Below are 20,725 nucleotides of genomic sequence, written 5' to 3' on the forward strand. Positions count from 1 at the left end.
TTATCCATCGATTTTACTTGGTCCACACGGTTCGAGTCTATTACTCAAAGAGTATCTCTCTGTTTTACTTATGTAAAGTCACACAGTGTGACTTTAGGTTTCATCATGTTAGAATTGGACGGAGGGCCTTCCGTAGATGTGTGTCAATTTATCTAACATTCATCGATCCAACCCAAATCCGTTCCACAAACTCTAATATTTTGCATGTTCAGAATCTATAAGAATTAGTAAATCAAATGGGTTTTGATTGTCCTTAATTAATTTGACAATATTCTCAAAATTTATCTACTAAAACTAATAATAAAAAACTATAAAGACTCAAATCTCATGTTTGACATGCTTAAACTTTGGCAAGAATAGTGTCATTAGACAATATCCTAATGATCTATTAATCTTTGATGGACAGAAAAAAACAAAACACGAATAATAAAACTATGATATTTTAAACCTTAATAATATATACATACATTCCTTTCAAAATAATCTATGTTTTATATTTTACACACATATTAAATTTTAGTTATAAATGTATAGTTTTTTGTGATTTACTATTTTCTAAAAACTTTAGCCAATAGAAATTTAATAAAATCAATTTATCATTTTTGAAGTTTACAATTCAATACTATTATCTAATAAAATGACATAAATTGTTTTTATTAAACATTTATTTTAGAACATAAATGATTTTGAAATCGATAAAGCAACAAGAAAAAAAAATACAAAATAAAACCAGCCGTTGGTTTTCAACAATCTGTCGAATATTTGAATACCATCCAATCAACAAAAACCGTTAAAAATGCCACGTGTATAACAGCTGAATTTAATTTTCAGAAAGAGAAAAAAAAAAACAATAAATCGGAAAAGAGTAACCTTAAACCGGTGAGAGAAAGCAGCAGCAGAGTCAGCGCTCGAAAGCGACGATATCTCATCCACATCGTCAGACCAAATCTCAAAGCCTAAACCTTTCTTCCTCTTCCTTCCTCACGCGCCGCCTCCAATGTAAGCTTTCCACATTCTCTCATTCTATTTTCTAATCTCTGAGTGTCAGTCTTCACTAGCTCAATTATATTTAAAGTCTTAACTTTATTGATTAGATCAGTCACGAATCAATCTCAATCAGTCTCTGATCCACTCTCGTCTCTGACTTTCTTTTTGATAGATGGAACTAGATTCAGACAACAACACTCTGTTAAAGACAGGTCTGGTCATAACAGCAACACTCGTTGTAGCCAAACTCATCTTCACCTTCTTCACTTCCTCCTCCTCCAAGAAGAAGCGTCTCCCTCCCACTCTTCAAGCCTGGCCTCCGCTCATCGGAAGCCTCCTCCGTTTCCTGAAAGGCCCCATCGTTATGCTGAGAGACGAGTACCCTAACCTCGGAAGCGTCTTCACAGTGAACCTTCTCCACAAAAAGATGACATTTCTCATCGGTCCTGAAGTCTCTGCCCATTTCTTCAAAGCTCCAGAGTCTGATCTCAGCCAGCAGGAAGTGTACCAGTTCAATGTGCCTACCTTTGGCCCTGGAGTTGTTTTCGATGTTGACTACTCGGTTCGTCAGGAACAGTTCAGGTTCTTCACTGAGGCACTCAGAGTCAATAAGTTGAAAGGTTATGTGGACATGATGGTTACAGAAGCTGAGGTATCTATAACATTTCTCATCTTTGTGCTTTCACTTGTGAGCAGTGTTTAGAAAACCGGACTGATGCGGTGATTAGACCGGTTCAACCATAAACTGGTTTGTAGCTAGATTGAATGAACCGGTTAAATAGTTGGATTGAATATACTAAACCTTATAAAACATTAAAATTATAAAAAAAATCTATAAACTAATCACAGAAAAAATAGTTTATATTTATAATGTTTTGTATCTGATATTTATTTATATTTAATTATATATCATATTTACTAACTTTATTTATAAACTTTTATATCTAAAAAAAAGCTAAACCAGATTATTAAACGTTGGTTGAACCATATCGAACTGCGATCCAAATAAATATTCGGTTCAGATTTTAGTCCGGTTTTAAAAATATTGCTCGTGAGTATATGAGTATAGCTTGTCTTTGTTTCATTGGTAGGATTACTTTTCAAAATGGGGAGAGAGTGGTGAAGTTGATCTTAAAGATGAGCTAGAGCGTCTCATCATCTTGACCGCAAGCAGATGTCTACTAGGTCGAGAAGTCCGTGACCAGCTTTTCGATGACGTCTCTGCTCTGTTCCATGACCTTGACAACGGAATGCTTCCCATCAGTGTTCTCTTCCCATACCTCCCACTTCCAGCTCACCGTCGTCGCGACCGCGCCAGACAAAAGCTCTCCGAGATCTTCTCAAAGATCATAGGGTCGAGAAAACGCTCTGGCAAATCAGAGAACGACATGTTGCAGTGTTTCATCGAGTCAAAGTACAAAGACGGTAGGCAGACGACCGAATCCGAGGTAACGGGTCTGCTCATCGCCGCTCTGTTTGCAGGACAGCATACTAGCTCCATCACTTCCACGTGGACCGGTGCTTATCTGATGAAATACAAAGAACACTTCTCGGCTGCTTTGGATGAGCAGAAGAAGCTGATGGAGAAACACGGAGACAAGATCGATCACGACGTCTTGTCAGAGATGGATGTTCTCTACCGCTGCATTAAGGAAGCGTTGAGGCTTCACCCTCCGTTGATCATGCTCATGAGAGCCTCACACAGTGACTTTAACGTCACGACAAGGGATGGTAAAACGTATGACATCCCAAAGGGTCATATCGTTGCAACCTCGCCTGCGTTTGCCAACCGGTTGCCGCATATCTTCAAGAACCCTGACACATACGACCCTGACAGATTCTCCGTGGGAAGAGAAGAGGACAAAACCGCGGGAGCGTTCTCGTACATTTCGTTCGGTGGAGGTAGGCACGGGTGTCTTGGAGAGCCCTTTGCTTACCTGCAGATCAAAGCCATATGGAGTCATCTGTTGAGGAACTTTGAGCTTGAGTTGGTTTCACCCTTCCCTGAGATCGACTGGAACGCTATGGTGGTTGGTGTTAAAGGCAATGTGATGGTGCGTTACAAGCGGCGCCAACTGTCTTGAAAAGACAGATTTAAGATGCTATTGCCAACTTGCGGTTTCTTGTCCCCCTCTGGTTTTACTTTTGTTGTTGGATTGTTTCTTTTTTCTGTTTCTTTCATTATTCTAGCTCTTTAATTGACACTTTAGCTTTCGAAGTTTGTTTGTTGGTTCTGCAAATGTGCTAATTCAAATGGAGATTTGATTTGGTTTGTGATCAGTCACTATTAACAATAGTGTAGCCAATCTAACCATGTAAATATATAATGCATGGTAGCTATTCCTGAAGTCGTGTTTCTTTATAACCTGACATAGTGAAAAAATACTTATTAGAAAGTGAAAAATATATTGGCAAGAAAGAGTGAAAACTTGTTCATCAAATAATCAACGAACGAACAGTTTGAACTTTCAAAATAATAAGAAAGAATAAAAGGTATTTGATCAAAAAAAAAAGAAAGAATAAAAGGTAAACTAAAACATATATCCAGCTACAATTATAAGAAAAATAAAATATCGAAATTGGTACATTTTTTGGAAGAAAATATTTGATTTAGTTTCAATACTTATTGTTTGCTTAGACTATATCATAGGCATTGACTTATTTTATTTTCTCCTTATGTGTATATATTTCGAAACCTGCATATATAGAAGTAGTCGTTCAAAAAAATAAAAATAGAAGCATATATAGAAGTAAAGAGACCAAATGTGATACCAAATCAGTTTCGCAAACGTTTTCGATTTGTTTCTTAATATTCTGCATTATGATTCAATGTAAATCTAGATACACATGTGTATATAATTCTATACATTTTGTCCCTGAACGGTCGTCAACTCCTAATTGTGACATTGTATTTGTATCCCTTATGAACACCGGGGACGAGTCACTCTCTCTTCCTCGACGGAAAGTATACATCTCTTCCGTCGAACGTTCCAGTCACCACAAGAAATCAAAAGGATTCAAAGTCTCTGCTAGGAAGCTTGCGTCAAGGCTTCAGACGCTTCCTCCTAAAGACGACGGTTCCTTGGCAGAACGTTTTAACTATCAGGTTTGTGATCATATGGTTTGGTTTCTGAGATCTTGATTTTCTTTGCCTACAATTGGTATGTAATCTATTTAGGTAAATGATACTGAGTCCAGTTACAATGTTTGCAGATGGAGGGCGTAACTAAGTGGGACTTGGGATCATTCAGAACGTATTACTCCGTTGAACCTTGTGAGAAGTTTCAAGAAGAGTATGTAGATGGTAACCTTGTTCCTCGTCTTGAAGACGAGTTATGGAAGGCTCAATCTAGAATCAAAGAGCTCGAAACAGAGAAGTTTGGATCAAAGGAAAATGTTAAACGAAACCGAAGAATAAGCTGGGAAGAAAACACTGATTCACTTGTTGATTACTTGAAGGAGAAGTTAAGCGAAGAAAGAGAAGAAAGGAAAAGTGCTAATGCTGAGAATTCTAGGTTAAAGAAGAAGATGTTGGAGATGGAATCAACAGTGAACCGGTTGAGGAGAGAAAGAGACACACTAGAGAAGGTGTGTGAGGAGCTGGTGACGAGGATCGATGACCTGAAGGCGGAAATAAGGAGGATATGGTATGAAACAGAGGAGGAGAAGCAGATGTTGCAAATGGCCGAGATGTGGAGGGAGGAAAGGGTTAGGGTTAAGTTGACGGATGCGAAACTTTCATTGCAAGAAAAGTACGAAGAGATGAATTGGTTTGTGGATGAGTTAGAGAAGTGTTTGGAGATGGCTAGAGAAGTAGGAGGAGATGAGTTGATGATGAGGTTGAGGAGAGGTGAACGTTTGATCAAGAGTGCAAGATCTTTGGAAGATGCAATTAATGATATAGATTTTGAGAAATTTAAGATTGTGTCTGATGATGATAATTAATTGTCTAACCAATGTTCTAAATCGGCTTTCAGTGGCGATTATGCGCTGTGGCCCACGATATCTTTGTCACGAGCTATACACAAACCAGAAGAGTATATCTTTAATATTTATTAGATATCTTTCACCATAAGTTTAAAGACCACAATCATAAGTCATTTTTATGTTTTTTAATCACTTAATTTTGTTTACTCTTTTTATCAGATTTTGTTTTATCCTCATCTTTTTAAACTATGAGAACATAACCATATGTCAAATACACGTACATAAATAAAATATAGAGATAAACCTTCTTTTTAACCATTTTTTACCTCTTTAAACTTACTATATGCATGAAACTATCTAAAATTGACAAAAACAAAAAATCAAAATAAAAGTAAAACAAATGAAACATAAATCAAAATATATTAATTTAAAAGAAAAATCTAAAAAATAAAGTGGAATAGTGATATTTTGTGACATACTTGTTTTACTATTCCATATCCTTTAAAATTAAAGAAAATAGGTACTATGATATAATAATAATAATAATTATTTTAAATTAGTGATACATGCATTATGAAAACAACATCACTACCCTTCCCCCCCCCCCTCCTCTTCCTATGGCAAATCCCTAATATCCAACTTCTTTTTAGGATTTTGAGCAAATTCACTCTTTTTAGGGTTACTTGATTGATTATTATAGCTATATTAACATATTCAATTAGTCATTAACGTAACATTGTATTTAGCCAGTCTAACTTTTAATGTGAAAGCTCGAATGCGAAAAATCAATTCGCAAATAATAGTATAGATAACCACATTTTAGATGGTAAATAAATTACGGAATAAATCAATCATTATAATTATGCTTACTGTCTTATTTATACCAATTATACAAAGTAATATTTGTTGTTTTTTTTTGATGAAAATATTTGTTTGTTTTACCAAGTTATACACAAAATGTTTTTAAAAAAAGATTGAAGCTTGATACAACAACTAATATGACTTCACCTGACAAGATCGAAGAATATACAAAAGGGAGAAATATACGGGGAAAGAGCAGACCCAAGTGGTGTAAGCCACTCTTTTAAATCTTTTACCGTTTAAGATAGGTGATGAGTTCGAATCTATGTAGATACGTTCTTGTTATTAAATTTTTATGCCAGAGGTTTATATTGCAAATTGAATTTCATAAACCCCGCAAAGTAACAAGAGCAGTTTCGGAGGTTCATCTTCAAGCCAGACAGAGATTCACGAGGAGTACTTCCTCCTGATCTCAACTTTTAGAGGTATTTTTCACCACTTTTTCTCGTTCAATGCCTTCGTTTCTTTTAGGTTGTTTCTTGTTGTGTCAATTCGATTCTTCTTTCCATTATTATCAATTCTCAGTCTATATTTCCTACGTTATTTGCTGGTCTCTAGTTTCATCTTCAAGCCAAGCCAAAGTGCAGAGATTCAACAGGAGTGGTTCCTCCTGATTCCGCTTTGATAATCATAATGATAAATATATAAATTTTATTATTCTTAAATTGTAGTAATTAATATTATAATATATAACTTTATGAAAAGAAAACAATATAAATTTTATAGTTTGTGAATAATGTTATCTAATATAAGAGATTACATATATTTAATATATTGTTTTAGTTTATAAATGTCTAACTCGGCTAACAAGCAATCTAGGTATCTACCTAGATTAAGAAAATCAATCAAATTCTTACATGCTTTTTTCTTCTTGCATCTTCTATCCATACATGTGATTTTTCTTCTTAGCATGAAAAGTAGGTGAAGTAGTATTTGAAATTCTGATGGAATGGAGCTAGAAAAGTTACTCATCTCACTCATTTCCCACATGCTCCAACAAGTGCAATTGTTGTACCAACTAATGTGGTGTTACAGCCTTCTACTATTATCTTATCTATGATTGTTGATGTACCTCTAGGATTTGTTCTAGTTGAAGAAAAAGTTGTTGGAAATGATAAGACACACTTGACATTTCTATATTTGGAGTCGGGTAGGTGAAAACATGTTAATCACACAAGACAATATGGTTCTGTAGTGAAATAAACTCCAATTCTCATTTCAAATGTAAACTTCATGCAATCAAATGCAAAACATCCAACAATCAACATATAAAAGGATTTTAAAGTAAAAAAATCACTAAATCTTCATGTTCAGTGTTTGCATTCACCGGTCAAATGGAGTAGATGTATGTTCCCTTGACTCGACTCTCGTTTCTTTTTTAATTTACTGAGACTATAAAATGTGGACTCCCAAAATTGAGCTGCGTAGTCCCTTTATACACAGGAAAACTTTCCGGATCCTAGTGCAAGAAGTGAGGATCCCCTTATACGTGTTAGTCATCTAGGTTGCCCTCAATGATAAGAGCGAATCATGTATCCGTTATGCAGTATTATTAGACAGATCTTCTCTTTGTTTTTTGCAGCCCGATACGGATTTCTTGTCTATTACAGACGAAGAGATCGAGGTTGATGGTCGTTGGTGATGACATACTTTGGGCTTGGTCTTTTGGGCTTCTACCGACCTTAGAGCCCACCGTTTATCCCTCCCATACTACATACTTTTTGTATACTTACGCAGTGGCTTGGGGAAGGGGGCTTAAATGAATACTTTACATGAGTATTCAAAACTGTGAGAAGAGGCTTGGCTTAGGGGCTTAAATGAACGGTACTTAGTTATCTCGCCAACATTATCCATCTCTTTTCCAAATTCAAATAGACTAGCTAAAACTCCACTCACACTCTTTTCTCTAATTGCTTTTAGTAAACGCTTTACAAAAAAATCATGTGGCTTGTCATTGTACTAACATATCATACAAAATCTAAGTTTGGTGAACCATTACAAAATTCGATTTCAGTGAAAACATTATAGAGACACCAGTTATGAACTTATATTCAGTGGGAATATGTTCATCTAATATTGATATAATTCAAATAATTTTTTTTTGTACCTAAAGAATTTAAGTTAGTATATATACTCTCATGCAAAAATTAATACATCCACATATGGTTTGGGTTTTCTAACTTAGACTTTAGTGGATATAATGATGGGAAATTTGGCTAAAGAGGACCCAAAAACTCATATATTGTCCTAATATTATACCTTCTTTAATTTTTTTCCAGTTTTAATCAATAATATGCTTAACTAATTAGGAGTATTAAAATAGTATAAACTAATTTTTTATAATTTTTAAAAATGAGAAAAATATATAAAAATAGAAAAAGAGTTTACGTTATTGGTTTTAAATTTGTTTTTTTAAACTACTTTTTATGTGTTCTACAACTTTTAGGATTCATTTTCTACTCCTATTGTTATGTAAAACATGTCTTCCGAAAATTTATCACTTTTTCTATGAATCTATGATCCATACTTTACTATAATACATGCATGTTCTGCCATTTCTTCTGTATTCTACCATTCATTCTAAACAGGCTCTATCACTTCTGGAACACATTATATCACGATCGCTGTAACGACCCGGTCTCCTTTCAAACCGGTATTGGTAATTATTCAAATTATGATTTTTTTTATAAACCAAAAACTATTTAATTTTGTTTTTTTTCCTTTAACCAAACGGAAGGTCTTTTCGAGAGCATGATTATTTTTTATAAACCAAAACTATTTAATTTTGTTTTTTTCCCTTAACCAAACGGAGGGTCTTTTCGAGAGCAAGTGGAGTAAAAACTTCGTACTGTTCGTACACGTGGACGGACACTTTGACGATTCTAATCAACGGTTAGTGTTTGGAAAAGAGGATCCGCTTAAGGCTTGACGTGGTGGTGGACTTGTAAAATCAGATATTGGTTAACACGTGACGCCTATGCACCGGCCAAGCGAGATATCTTTGTCACGAGCCTAGCTAATCACATTGTACTAAGCACGTGATAAGGTCTAAAACATTTTTCATTACATGAAGTAAAGTCGTGTTGAGCATATAAATAATATTTAACCAAACACATGGCCTATGTCTCTCTCCCTTAATTAAGAGGAATAAAATATAAATTTATAGAGATTAGTTTCAGTGAAGAAGCAGTGGAGGGGATGCTTCAGTAACAAACATTCTCTCTCTTCTCAGCATATACTTCTACCTGAAGAAGAACAAGTACACAAACACTTTCTTCCTTTCTCTTTCTCTGTGGGCAGCCATGGAAGTGTGTTGGCAGATACAGACACCGACGAGTCTCAGACCCGGTTTACAGCAAAAGGGTCGGCTCAAGATCAATACTTTTATTGGGTTTCTTCATCGCCCCATTTCTAGTGTAAGTCTCCTTTACATTTCTACCGTTGTTCGATGCTCTTTGGATTCTACTTTTTTTTCTGGGAATTGAAGTGCAAAGTGTTCTACTATTTTGCCAGTGTGATCGTCTTTTTGATTAGGAAATGATTAGTTGGATTGAAATTTGATAGAAAGTATCTTTTAGGAGATTCAACTTTGGTAGGGTCTCTGGATTGGGAATGAACCTCAAGTTTTAAGCCCCATCTCGAATTGACTGTTTATAGGAAGTGAGTTCATTTCTTTAGAAAATATCAATCCTCACTGCATTTAGAATCTCAACTTTGAAAAACAAAGTTGAAGGGTGAAAACTTTGTTGATTACTAAACTTTAAGTTAGAGCCTGAGCTGAAGATTCACAGCATTGGAGGAATGAAAATGTGACATCTTTGTATAGTTTTGATTATATGATTCAGCTAGTTTACTTCTTGTATGATTGATTAGTTCATGTGTTCTTTTTTTGTCTATTTTTTTTTTCTGGCTTCTAACCATCAACATGTTTGGTTCTCAGCTTGCTTCGTTGGAAAGTCAATACAACTCAAATGGGTTTCTGCATCAGATCACAGCAAGTGCAGGTTTAACATTCAAGAATCTGTTCACAGACTTTTAATGTAACTTCTCATTGTTGATTCCTGATTCAGTCTTTTTATTTTTTCTTGTTTACACAGATTTCTCAAGGAAGAAGCAAGAAAGAATGTCAGCTTCAGGGCCTAAAAGTTCATCTCCCAGAGGTTTTGGGAGAAGAACAACAGTAGGAAGTGCTCAGAAAAGAACTCCGAAGAAGAACGATGAAAAAGACAGCAATGCAACAACTTCCACAGTAACTAATGAGGGTATAGGAGTCAGTAAGTTGCCCGAAGCTGAAGCTGTTGTACAGAAACAAGGTTCTTCTGTTTTGGATGAGAGCAATGTGTTAGATGGAAGTGATCAGGTGGACAAGAAACCAACCGAGGATGAGGATGTTTTGTTAGAACAAAAGCTAAAAGCTGAAAGAGAGAATCTTCGTAGGAAGGAGATAGAAGCGCTTGCAGAGGAAACATTGGCAAGAGGTGATAGAATGTTTGTGTATCCTCTTGTGGCCAAACCTGATGAAGACATAGAAGTGTTTCTCAACAGGACTCTGTCGTCTCTGAGCAACGAACCTGATGTTTTGATCATGGGGGCGTTTAACGACTGGAGATGGAAATCTTTCTCAAGGAGACTGGAAAAGACAGAGCTCCATGGAGATTGGCTGTCATGTCTCCTACACATCCCCAAAGAAGCTTATAAGATGGACTTTGTGTTTTTCAACGGCCAAAGCGTTTATGACAACAATTACTCAAAAGACTTCAGTGTAGAGATCAAAGGTGGGATGGACAGAGTCGAGTTTGAGAATTTTCTTCTTGAAGAGAAATGGAGAGAGCAAGAGAAGCTAGCTAAGGAAGAAGCCGAGAGAGAGCGGCAAGAGGAAGAGAAGAGAAGAATCGAAGCGAGAAAGGCTGCCATTGAAACTGATAGAGAGCAAGCAAAGGTGGAGACCCAGAAGAGGCGTGAGATGCTACAACCTGCTCTTCAGAAAGCTGTTATCTCAGATGAGAATGTTTGGTACATTGAACCGAGTGATTTCAAAGCTGGTGATAAAGTGAAGATATATTACAATAAAAGCTCTGGTCCTCTAGGTTATGCCAAAGAGATCTGGATACATGGAGGGTTTAATAACTGGGTTGATGGATTATCTATGGTTGAAAAGCTTGTTGATGATGCTGAGCTAAAGGCTGATTCAAAGAAGGAAGATTGGTGTGTCGCTGAAGGTATTTATATGAAGTTTTCTTTTATCTTCTTGAGGTTAAGGTTTCTCCTGTTGTTTTATTGTTCCTTTTCATTTTTGATATGTAGTCATAGTTCCCGTGAGTGCTTTAGTCATTGACTGGGTCTTTGCTGATGGACCGCCTGAAGGAGCGTTTCTGTATGACAATAATAGTCACCAAGATTTTCACGCACTTGTTCCTCTAAGAACTTCAAAAGAGCTTTACTGGTCAGAGGAAGAGAGCTTGATGTTTAGGAAACTTCAGGAGGAGAGGCGGTTGAAAGAGGAAGCTATGCGTGTCAAGGTTAGTGACCAGCTTATCCTCTTTAACCATACATCTAACTGTATTTACATATCTTCATCTTTTTTTTTTGGCAGATGGAGAAAACAGCTCGCTTGAAAGCAGAAACTAAGGAAAGAACACTCAAAAAGTTTCTGCTTTCTCAGAAAGACGTGGTTTACACGGAGCCTCTAGAGATTCAAGCGGGGAGACCTGTGACAGTTTTCTACAATCCTTCAAACACGGTTTTGAATGGAAAGCCTGAGGTTTGGTTTAGAGGCTCTTTTAATCGTTGGACTCATCGTTTGGGTCCTTTGCCACCTCAGAAAATGGAAGCAGCTGATGATGGAAGCTCGCACGTGATGACTTCAGGTAAGACTCCAGTTTGTAAAAAGATAACCATTCTAGAGGCTAATGTGACTAATGTTTCTCTTTTTTCCAGCTAAGGTTCCATTAGATGCTTACATGATGGACTTTGTTTTCTCCGAGAAAGAAGATGGTGGAGTATTTGATAACAGATATGGCTTGGATTACCACTTACCTGTAGTGGGAGGTATTGCCAAGGAACCACCACTACACGTTGTTCATATTGCTGTTGAAATGGCACCCATTGCAAAGGTAACCGTAAGACCGTGAGGTTTTTAAACCATAAAAAAAAACATTGGTTTATGTGTATGTTTTGTTGCTTGCAGGTTGGAGGCTTAGGCGATGTTGTCACTAGTCTATCTCGTGCTGTTCAAGAATTAAACCATAATGTTGATATCATCTTCCCAAAGTATGATTGCATAAAGTACAACTTTGTAAGATCAATACCTTTTCGCATACCTTCCCCCACTTTCACTTCCCCTTTGTGTTGTGCATCTCTCTTTGTACTTAAACTTTTTTGATGAATAGGTGAAGGACTTGCAGTTCAACAGAAGCTATCACTGGGGAGAAACTGAGATAAAAGTTTGGCATGGAAAAGTGGAAGGCGTTTCGGTTTACTTTTTAGATCCGCAGAATGGGTTTAGCTTTGTGCATTTCTCCTTAAGCTATTTCCAGTCCCATTCATGAAGAACTGATGTTGTTGTTGCTTGACTGTTGCAGACTGTTCCAGAGAGGATGTGTTTACGGTTGCGCAGATGATGCAGGAAGATTTGGTTTCTTCTGTCACGCGGCTCTTGAGTTCCTTCTTCAAGGAGGTTTTCATCCAGTGAGTCTACTCCTCATATAGAAAGTCTTTTAACATTTTTTACTTAACTTGTGGTCTCAACATGTACAGGACATTCTTCACTGTCACGACTGGTCCAGCGCTCCAGTTTCGTGGCTGTTCAAGGATCAATACACGCATTACGGTTTGATTAAAACACGCGTCGTCTTCACAATCCATAACTTGGAATTTGGAGCAAGTGCCATTGGTAAAGCCATGACGTTTGCAGACAAAGCTACAACGGTAAGTTCCTGTAAACATATCTGTTTACAAAGATATTGAAAATGACTATTTATGCCTCTTATCATCATCAGGTTTCACGAACATATGCCAAGGAAGTTGCTGGAAACTCTGTAATCTCTCCACACTTATACAAGTTCCACGGAATAGTAAATGGAATCGATCCAGACATATGGGATCCATACAACGATAACTTCATTCCGGTAAAGCTTCACTTCATTGTATTCTCCTTTCATATTGCTTTGCTAGTTGCTACATCTTTGTGATGTTTGAACTACTTTTGTGCGGTGGCTTAGGTGCCTTATACTTCAGAGAACGTATTAGAAGGCAAAAGAGCAGCCAAGGAAGAACTGCAAAACAGGCTTGGACTAAAGAGCGCTGATCTTCCTTTAGTAGGAATCATCACACGCTTAACTCACCAGAAAGGAATACATTTGATCAAACACGCTATTTGGCGTACCTTGGAACGCAATGGACAGGTCCTTACTCAAAACCTTTAAAATGTCTTGTCATGAACTTCTTCACAGTCCTTAACCAGTTTTCTTGAAAAGCAGGTTGTATTGCTAGGTTCAGCTCCTGATCCTAGGATCCAAAATGATTTCGTGAACTTGGCAAATCAGTTACATTCTACTCACGGTGATCGAGCTAGGCTTGTTCTAACCTACGACGAGCCTCTTTCCCACTTGGTATTAAAAATTTACAGAACCGTTGTTTCACTGCTTTGCTCTTAACTCTTTTTGTGTGTTTTACTCTTTAGATCTATGCTGGGGCTGACTTTATTCTTGTACCGTCAATATTTGAGCCGTGTGGACTGACACAGCTCATTGCCATGAGATACGGTGCTGTTCCTGTCGTAAGAAAAACTGGAGGTAACGGTTTTACCTGATTCCCTTTAAAGACCGAGCTGGCTTTAAGGTTTGTCATCTTTGTGTTCAATATAGGACTCTATGACACGGTGTTTGATGTGGACCATGATAAAGAAAGAGCACAAGCTCAAGTTCTAGAACCTAATGGCTTCAGTTTTGATGGAGCTGATGCTCCTGGTGTGGACTATGCTCTCAATAGGTAAGACAACCAAACTCTCTAAACTAACTCTCTAGTTGATTGGTGCATTACTGTTAACTTGGTGTGTCTTGTTTTTTTTTTTCATTCTTCTTCTTGAAGGGCGATATCGGCTTGGTACGATGGGAGAGAGTGGTTTAACTCGCTGTGTAAGACGGTGATGGAGCAAGACTGGTCATGGAATCGTCCTGCACTTGAGTACATTGAGCTCTATCACTCTGCACGCAAGTGAGAAGAAGATGAACAAAGAAACATGAAAGTTGTAAGATCAATTCTCTTTGTATGTACAGAAATAAGCTATAGCAAGTTTGGTCCTTTCTTCTCTTTGTAACGTTCCCAAAGCATTCAAAGATCATATGGATTATTATGCCTTTGTAATTTTGAAAAAAAAATAAAGCTAAGCAAAGTTTATATATATATATATATATATATATATATTTTACCACGGTTATATTTGTAAGTTTATTTCTAACTGAAATGACTTGGTACTTTTCTAGAGAAGAAAAGAGAGAGCAATTAGTATTATTATTATTTTGCTTCTAGTGGGGTTTTGGGTGAGAAAATTAATAAATGTATGCAAAAAATAGTTAGTGAAGTAGTTTAATGAGAGACAAGGAAGTAATGTTTTGGTCACATTTGGTTTGTCCTATGACAGACAATAGAGTCCTTGTTGTCACATGTCCTCCTTTTCTGCTTCTCATTAAATCTCATTAGCGCCACTTCTTGTTTCTCTATGACCTATTTTCTTGGACTTTACTACTGTATTGACTATTGAGTTTGTATCAAATTAATTTTCTGGACGACTCATGTTTGATTTTTGTTATTCAATAGCTGATCAAGTCGTTGGACATCGTCTGGGAACAGTACTACAGTAAAAGAAAATGTTTCTTCTCAACTAAATTATAATATTCCTAACATACTTCCGGAGAATGTTTACATTTTTGTCACAAACATGTTTCCAGGAAATCCTGAACGACTTGATGAAATCTAATAGATTTAAACCCTACTGGCTATTGCCTACTGAGACTGAGTCCAGAAACAGACTTCCTAATTGTCGTATGATTAACGAAAAAGCTTTGAAACCATACACTTATTAAATAAATACTATATAAAACAAGACATATCTTTCCACAATTAAATTATAGACACAAGTGCAAATAATTACAAATATAAACTATATAACTTTTAGTATTGTTGCAACATCCTCACTAATCACTATTGTAAACCATGACAACATTTACAATCTAGCTAGTACTTCTACTCCCTTGGCATGTCACTATATATATATTCTTTGCTTGAAATTCCTTTGATACTTTCTAGAAATAGAAGTGTTTTCCGCCTTGTACTTGGATTTTGGGGTTTGTGTTACTTGTTAACATCATGTACGGTACCTTGGAAGAAAGAAAGTATCGAACTGAAAATCATTCAGAATAGTAAACAATAATTTTGAAAAGATTGACAATATACTTTTGAGGTTAATAACTCGTCTTCGACATGTTGGTTTTATGCGTGATATTGGCACGGCTCAATCGAACAAAACCGATCTCTAATAGCTAAGAGTACGACTATTTGATTGAACCGCACTAATATCTCGCGTTACCTTTACATCAACACCAGTCTCACCCCTGATTATCATCACTAGCCAGCTCCAGAAAATCAAGAACAAAAAAATAGCATCAATTATACATCAAATCAAATTGTGTATATAAATGATTGTCGGCACAAAAAAATGTTACTTTACCGGAGAAGGTCATTGGATCCTCACGAAACTCTTAGGCAACGTCAAAATACAAGTACTATAAGCAGAAGAATCAAAGGAGAAAAGAAGAAGAATGTGGCTATTTTACAAAGTCTATGGGACTGCAAAGTGACGAAGAAGATATAAATATGAAGATGAAGAAGAGACTAGCATTAAATTAGACCAACAACCCCATACCAAAAAGGAGGTTGATTATTAAATTTGAACTGTTTCTATAGAATACTTTTTTTTTGAATATAAGTATTAGTATGTGTTCTTGTTAAATTTGAATTGTTTATACTAGTATGTATAAATATATATGTTTTACAACCGATGCTATCAATTATCAAAATAATTTCATATGAAAAATTCCAAGAAATTCGTTGTCGCAGTGGCCTAACAAATTGGTCTCTGAAAACATCTAAATATGTGGTCTAACCACCTCAAACTCTTCTATTTAAATTATTATAATATGTTTTTCCATTAAATATGCATTTAGTTATTTTATCACAGAAAACAAGAATTGATTGGTTTCTTATTACATCAACTGAACTAATCCATTTGTAACCCCGATAAAATAAGCGTTAACTAATATCCGAAGTTTTCATTCCGTATTTTACTGGTGTTCAGTAATAAGTTCATAACTAGATAACGCTTAATTAAAGGAACAATGTTCCCACGAGCTTTCAATTTAGTATTTATGAGGTTTGTAAGAGAAAGCAAGGCATGTTGGTGGGGTTATGTCACTCCCAATATACATTTGAATTTCGAAGTTAATATGGCTCATCTTTCCAAATATTCTCCCCCGCTATTTATTTCTTTTTTTGTTAAGTTCCTATCATTTATTTAGTATTTCCTTAAGAATGTTGAAATATTTTTGTTTTATGTACGTATGAAAGGAAAAGAAACAAATGCATCATCCTCTTCAAAGTTCACCGAAGTGATCAGCCGTTTAAAGTGTCAACATGTGATTTAATTACGGACTAAATTAAACTCTTACATTATCTGGTAAGGATCTAGAGATTATGAGTTCAATTAACATTAAAATTTTCTTTAAAGAAAGTTAATTTAGAAATAGTTAAGACCTGAACTATCCCCTGGAAATTAAAAAAAAACATGTGTTTTATGCTTTCACATGTAAACATTAATGCTGTATACAAAGAAAATGCAAACATTAACGTAAAACCCTAAATTTTAATGTGAACTTTTAGACCAAAAACTCATGTAACTTTTGCGCTCAGATCCGTTATTTTACTCTATGCTTTGGTTATATATTTATCATTGCGACTCCACTTATTATTATCATGGATGAAAAATTAAGACTACGTGACAAAGAGCATTATAAACATTGTAATCATCTTCCTTTGACTTGGCTCAATCAATTCTTCATGGTTGGCAAGTTTACAACAACAACAACAAAATGAAACACATAGGTGTATATTAATCATCTATAATGCATAAACCATTGGCCGAAACACCCAAGCCCAAAACAGTTTGTTTACCTGATTAGTCTGAGTTGCTCGTCCACTTATACCCTGCTGGTATGGCAAATGGATCCACCATTTGTGCCTGCTCCTTCTTCAACCGTCGCTGTGAGCTTTTCTTGGTAGCCTTCAGTTTCAGCCAAGAGGGCGTTGAAAATGATCGCCGTGAAGTTGAGGTTCTTGTATCAGATTCTCCGTCTTCGACTCCAGCTGAGATGTGTCTTGGGCTTGACACTGGTGTGTAGAACTGATCCATCGGCGGGAGAGCCACGAACTTGCTGAATGTCATGACTGCCTTCACCGTTGGGATCACCGGTATCGACAACTGGTTCCCACCAAAAACAAAATATAACTAATCAGTACTGTCTAATATTGGTTTACCCGTTATACCAAGATTGAAAACAAATAAAAATTTGAATTATTTGTTCCCCAATAAATTGTAATTTAGAACGATTAAGCTGAAAGGAAAACACTTAACAGATTAAAAACTGAATTTCTTAAATTTTTATCAAATGGTACGTTATATGCCTAGAGGTTATATGCACTTAATTAAGAACTACCATCAAAACGTAATTAAAACTGTACCATAACGAATCAAACCAAATAAATTACAAGACCAAACCGAAACCGGCATGCCACATCAGTGCTAATTCTAATCCAACCAATAAACTTACGACACGTATGATAAACCGTTATTGATGCAATTCGGATTATAAAAATGCCATTTTTATACCTTAACCGGGAAACTTCCCGCCGGAAACTTAACGGTGAGCAGCTCCCTCATTCTCCGAACGGCTTCAACATTAATCGCTAAAATATCAAGCAGAGGAAGCAGCTCCTCCGTCTTCAAAGGAAAATCATTCGTCAACCAAACCGAAGGACTCAAGCTCTTCGCAGTCTCCTTCTCTTTGACCCTCGGTGCAGAAGCCGCCACCGGAACCTCCGCCGCCGGTAAAGAAACGGACTTTCTACTCCTCCCCAGCGACGACGACGACTGAACTTCTTTCTCCTCGACGTTAGAGCAACTGAGCTGCCTCGTCAACGGTTTCGAGAAACTCCGACCATTCTGACTGTCCGAAGGCGAGTTCTGCTCTGTCTCTCCGACCATTCTCACGTTCTTGACTTCGTAACCTTTGGCTCTCCATTTCCCAACGGTCTCGACCTTCTCTTTCCCTCGCCAGCTCTTCATCTCAACGAGCTCTGCTTTCGTCACATCCATCTCTCTCTCGTTACCCGCGTTTTCGAACGCGTTTGATATCGTTTTATCGTCTCTGTTCAACACAAGCAGCGTACCGGGAGTAGACACGTCATCAAGAAGCTCCACTCCTTCACTTAAAAAGAGAAACCTCTGTTTCGCGCGGCGAATTTTAAACCGGTCGAACCCGGTTAACGAAATATCCGCACGTAAGTCTCCTCCTCGCTTCCATATCCTGTACGTATCCGAAGGAGCTATCTTCCCGAAGAACGGGATCACCGAGCTCTCGAAGCTGATGGTAATCTCCACGTAGAAGTCTCTCGTCCGGCCGAGAACCGCGATCAGACGCGGCAGCCTCCGTCTCCACCTGCACCAAGCGGAACGCCGCTGATGACGGAGAATCATCTCCGCGATCTCGGCGTTCCCGCGGCGAACCGCCTCGTGCGAAGCGGTCCATCCGGCGACGTTCCGGAGCGCGGCGTCGGCGCCGGCGGAGGAAAGCGTCTTTGCGGCGAGGACGTCGCCGAGGCGAACCGCGAGATGGAGAGGCGTTTCTCCGAACGGAACGTCGCGGCGGTCGATGACGGCGGAGATTATCTCGGCGACTCGCTCTTGGCTCAGTGAGTCGGACTCGGTTTGGATTTGGTCCGGGTCGGTTAGCTTGGGCAAGGACGAGACGAGACGGATCAGACCGGCGTGGTCTCCTAAAACGACGGCGTAGTGGAATGGACTGTGAGCGTAGTCCTCTAGAGTTGTGGTTGGTATGTTCACAGGCGAAGGCTTTGCCATATTAGTTCCGGTACCGAAGAAGTTAGAACAAACTCTTTAAACAAATATAAGTATGTTTCGTGTTTATCTAGTCAACATTCAACGCAAAAAAAACAATTAAATCCTTAACTATTTAGCTAAGTGAACTTCATTACTAGATTATCTTTTTGACTACACAGTTTTTAAAATCATGGATTTTTAATCCAAATTAAAACAATGAGATCTATGTGAGAATTTTTTTTAACCAAAACAATTAGTCAATTCAAAACAAGCCAATTAAAATTATGGCTTGTCTAGTTTACTATAATACCAAATTAACATGTTCTGGTCAAATATCAAGTAATGAATCATTATGACATATAAAGCGTTTTGTTTATTTATAAAAAATAAATCTTTTGAGGTTAAGTATATTGGGTGTAGATGTCTGATGAAAATAAAATAAAAATAAGAAAAAAACAAAAATTACAATTAATAATCTATTCTATTAATTCTTCAACATGACCAATTGATATTAGTTGGGTCCAACTATTTTTTATCCATGTAACTTACTTAAAAAATAAATCAAATATTCTATAACTGTATCTATATATGTGATGACTCTAACCACTTTAATATAATCAGTTATCTTTTCCTACATATTAGGTCACATTGGCAACTACCTTCCTATCTTTATTTACGTGAAAGACAAAATTGAGCCATGAGTCAGGATCTTTTTAATAAAAAGAAAAACTAATTTTAACAATTAAAGTGGATCCTTTCATTTACATTGGATCAAAATTTACAAAATCCATTTTTATTTTCATGGCAGATTATTATGTATAATACTAAAGTTATATAAATCACTATACATGAAATCAAATCATGATTTTTTTTTAAAATATAATTATATCTATTTAATTACTATTTGATTACTAAAAATCTAAAAGTAAATGTTTAAGAATAAAGTATAAATAATAAAATTAATGTGTGAAATGACTATAGTACAAACGTATAATTATGCAATATCACAAATTTAATACAATTATCAAAATTTATTACTAATAATCTTTAAAAATATTATACTCACATGATTACAAATAAAAACATAATTTTGATTACAATGAAAACACAAATATAAAAGTTAAACATTTATAAAAATCAAAACAAAAAATATACCCACATTTTTAAAAGGCATGTCAGAATCAAATCAATACTATTAAAATAGGAATATACCTTATTGATAATAATTGGATCCACTTAAAACACTATTTATATACTCCGGAGAAAAACGCAAGGTTTAAACTGTGTTGTTTTTTTTTTAGGAAATATTGTCAAAATATATAAAGAGGTTATGGTAACTGCTGTAAGGAGTATATAAAGAGGACATGGTTAGTGTTTGATCAAACTACAATAGTTATAAAATAATCAATTTTTTTAAAGTAGATCATGCATTAATAATATTGATTCATTAATAATTCTTTACGAATAAATTAAAAAATGAATGTGTTAAATGACTATAGCACATGTGCATAGTTGTAATGCAACATCACAAATTCAATCAAATTATCAATACCTCTTACTAATAATAATTAAAAAACTTTATGCCAAAAAAAAATTAAAAAACTTAACACAAATATGATTATAAAGAAAACACAAATATCATTACAAAGTAACATACATATATAAAAAATAAATTTTTACAAAGTAAAACAAAAATATACCCGTCTTTGAAAGGAAATTTTTTGACAACTATTAGACATGTCAATTAGGGTCAAAGCCCGCAGTCCGAATCCGCCTAAC

General features: G+C 36.2%; 4 protein-coding genes and 1 long non-coding RNA gene across 7 annotated transcripts; 3 read left to right on the forward strand and 2 right to left on the reverse strand.

Annotated features, from left to right (window-relative positions):
* Window positions 1–839: 839 nt before the first annotated feature.
* LOC108818949 (sterol 14-demethylase-like) lies at window positions 840–3,260 on the forward strand. The gene is made up of 3 exons (XM_018591913.2): window positions 840–999; window positions 1,160–1,639; window positions 2,079–3,260. Exons 2-3 carry the CDS (start codon window positions 1,160–1,162, stop codon window positions 3,069–3,071), a joined length of 1,473 nt encoding a protein of 490 aa, XP_018447415.2. The 5' UTR covers window positions 840–999; the 3' UTR covers window positions 3,072–3,260.
* A 940-nt stretch (window positions 3,261–4,200) lies between these two features.
* LOC108819668 (uncharacterized) lies at window positions 4,201–4,932 on the forward strand. The gene has a single exon (XM_018592721.1). The coding sequence runs from the start codon at window positions 4,201–4,203 to the stop codon at window positions 4,930–4,932; it is 732 nt and encodes a 243-aa protein (XP_018448223.1).
* A 4,000-nt stretch (window positions 4,933–8,932) lies between these two features.
* Window positions 8,933–14,176, forward strand: LOC108822675 (starch synthase 3, chloroplastic/amyloplastic). The gene is made up of 16 exons (XM_018595815.2): window positions 8,933–9,191; window positions 9,716–9,779; window positions 9,873–10,994; window positions 11,080–11,294; window positions 11,369–11,642; window positions 11,713–11,888; window positions 11,963–12,070; window positions 12,165–12,274; window positions 12,357–12,462; window positions 12,532–12,702; window positions 12,774–12,902; window positions 12,996–13,178; window positions 13,254–13,385; window positions 13,457–13,568; window positions 13,641–13,764; window positions 13,864–14,176. The coding sequence occupies exons 1-16, from the start codon at window positions 9,078–9,080 to the stop codon at window positions 13,991–13,993; spliced, it is 3,270 nt and encodes a 1,089-aa protein (XP_018451317.2). The 5' UTR covers window positions 8,933–9,077; the 3' UTR covers window positions 13,994–14,176.
* A 708-nt stretch (window positions 14,177–14,884) lies between these two features.
* On the reverse strand, window positions 14,885–15,670 carry LOC108821202 (uncharacterized). Of its 3 annotated transcripts, none has more exons than XR_001944510.2 (2): window positions 15,503–15,670; window positions 14,885–15,399 (listed from the first exon to the last, which is right to left on the reverse strand). It is a non-coding gene; the product is annotated as an uncharacterized LOC108821202 (long non-coding RNA). The 3 variants fall into 3 exon arrangements; XR_001944509.2 differs by having other exon boundaries at window positions 14,885–15,407; XR_008937223.1 differs by having other exon boundaries at window positions 15,498–15,670.
* A 1,169-nt stretch (window positions 15,671–16,839) lies between these two features.
* LOC108821575 (uncharacterized) lies at window positions 16,840–19,019 on the reverse strand. Its single transcript, XM_018594577.2, has 2 exons — window positions 17,717–19,019; window positions 16,840–17,308 (listed from the first exon to the last, which is right to left on the reverse strand). The coding sequence occupies exons 1-2, from the start codon at window positions 18,965–18,967 to the stop codon at window positions 17,006–17,008; spliced, it is 1,554 nt and encodes a 517-aa protein (XP_018450079.1). The 5' UTR covers window positions 18,968–19,019; the 3' UTR covers window positions 16,840–17,005.
* Between the last annotated feature and the right edge of the window lie 1,706 nt (window positions 19,020–20,725).

The sequence above is a fragment of the Raphanus sativus genome, chromosome 8, assembly GCF_000801105.2.
Source record: "Raphanus sativus cultivar WK10039 chromosome 8, ASM80110v3, whole genome shotgun sequence".
Classification (NCBI taxonomy): domain Eukaryota; kingdom Viridiplantae; phylum Streptophyta; class Magnoliopsida; order Brassicales; family Brassicaceae; genus Raphanus; species Raphanus sativus.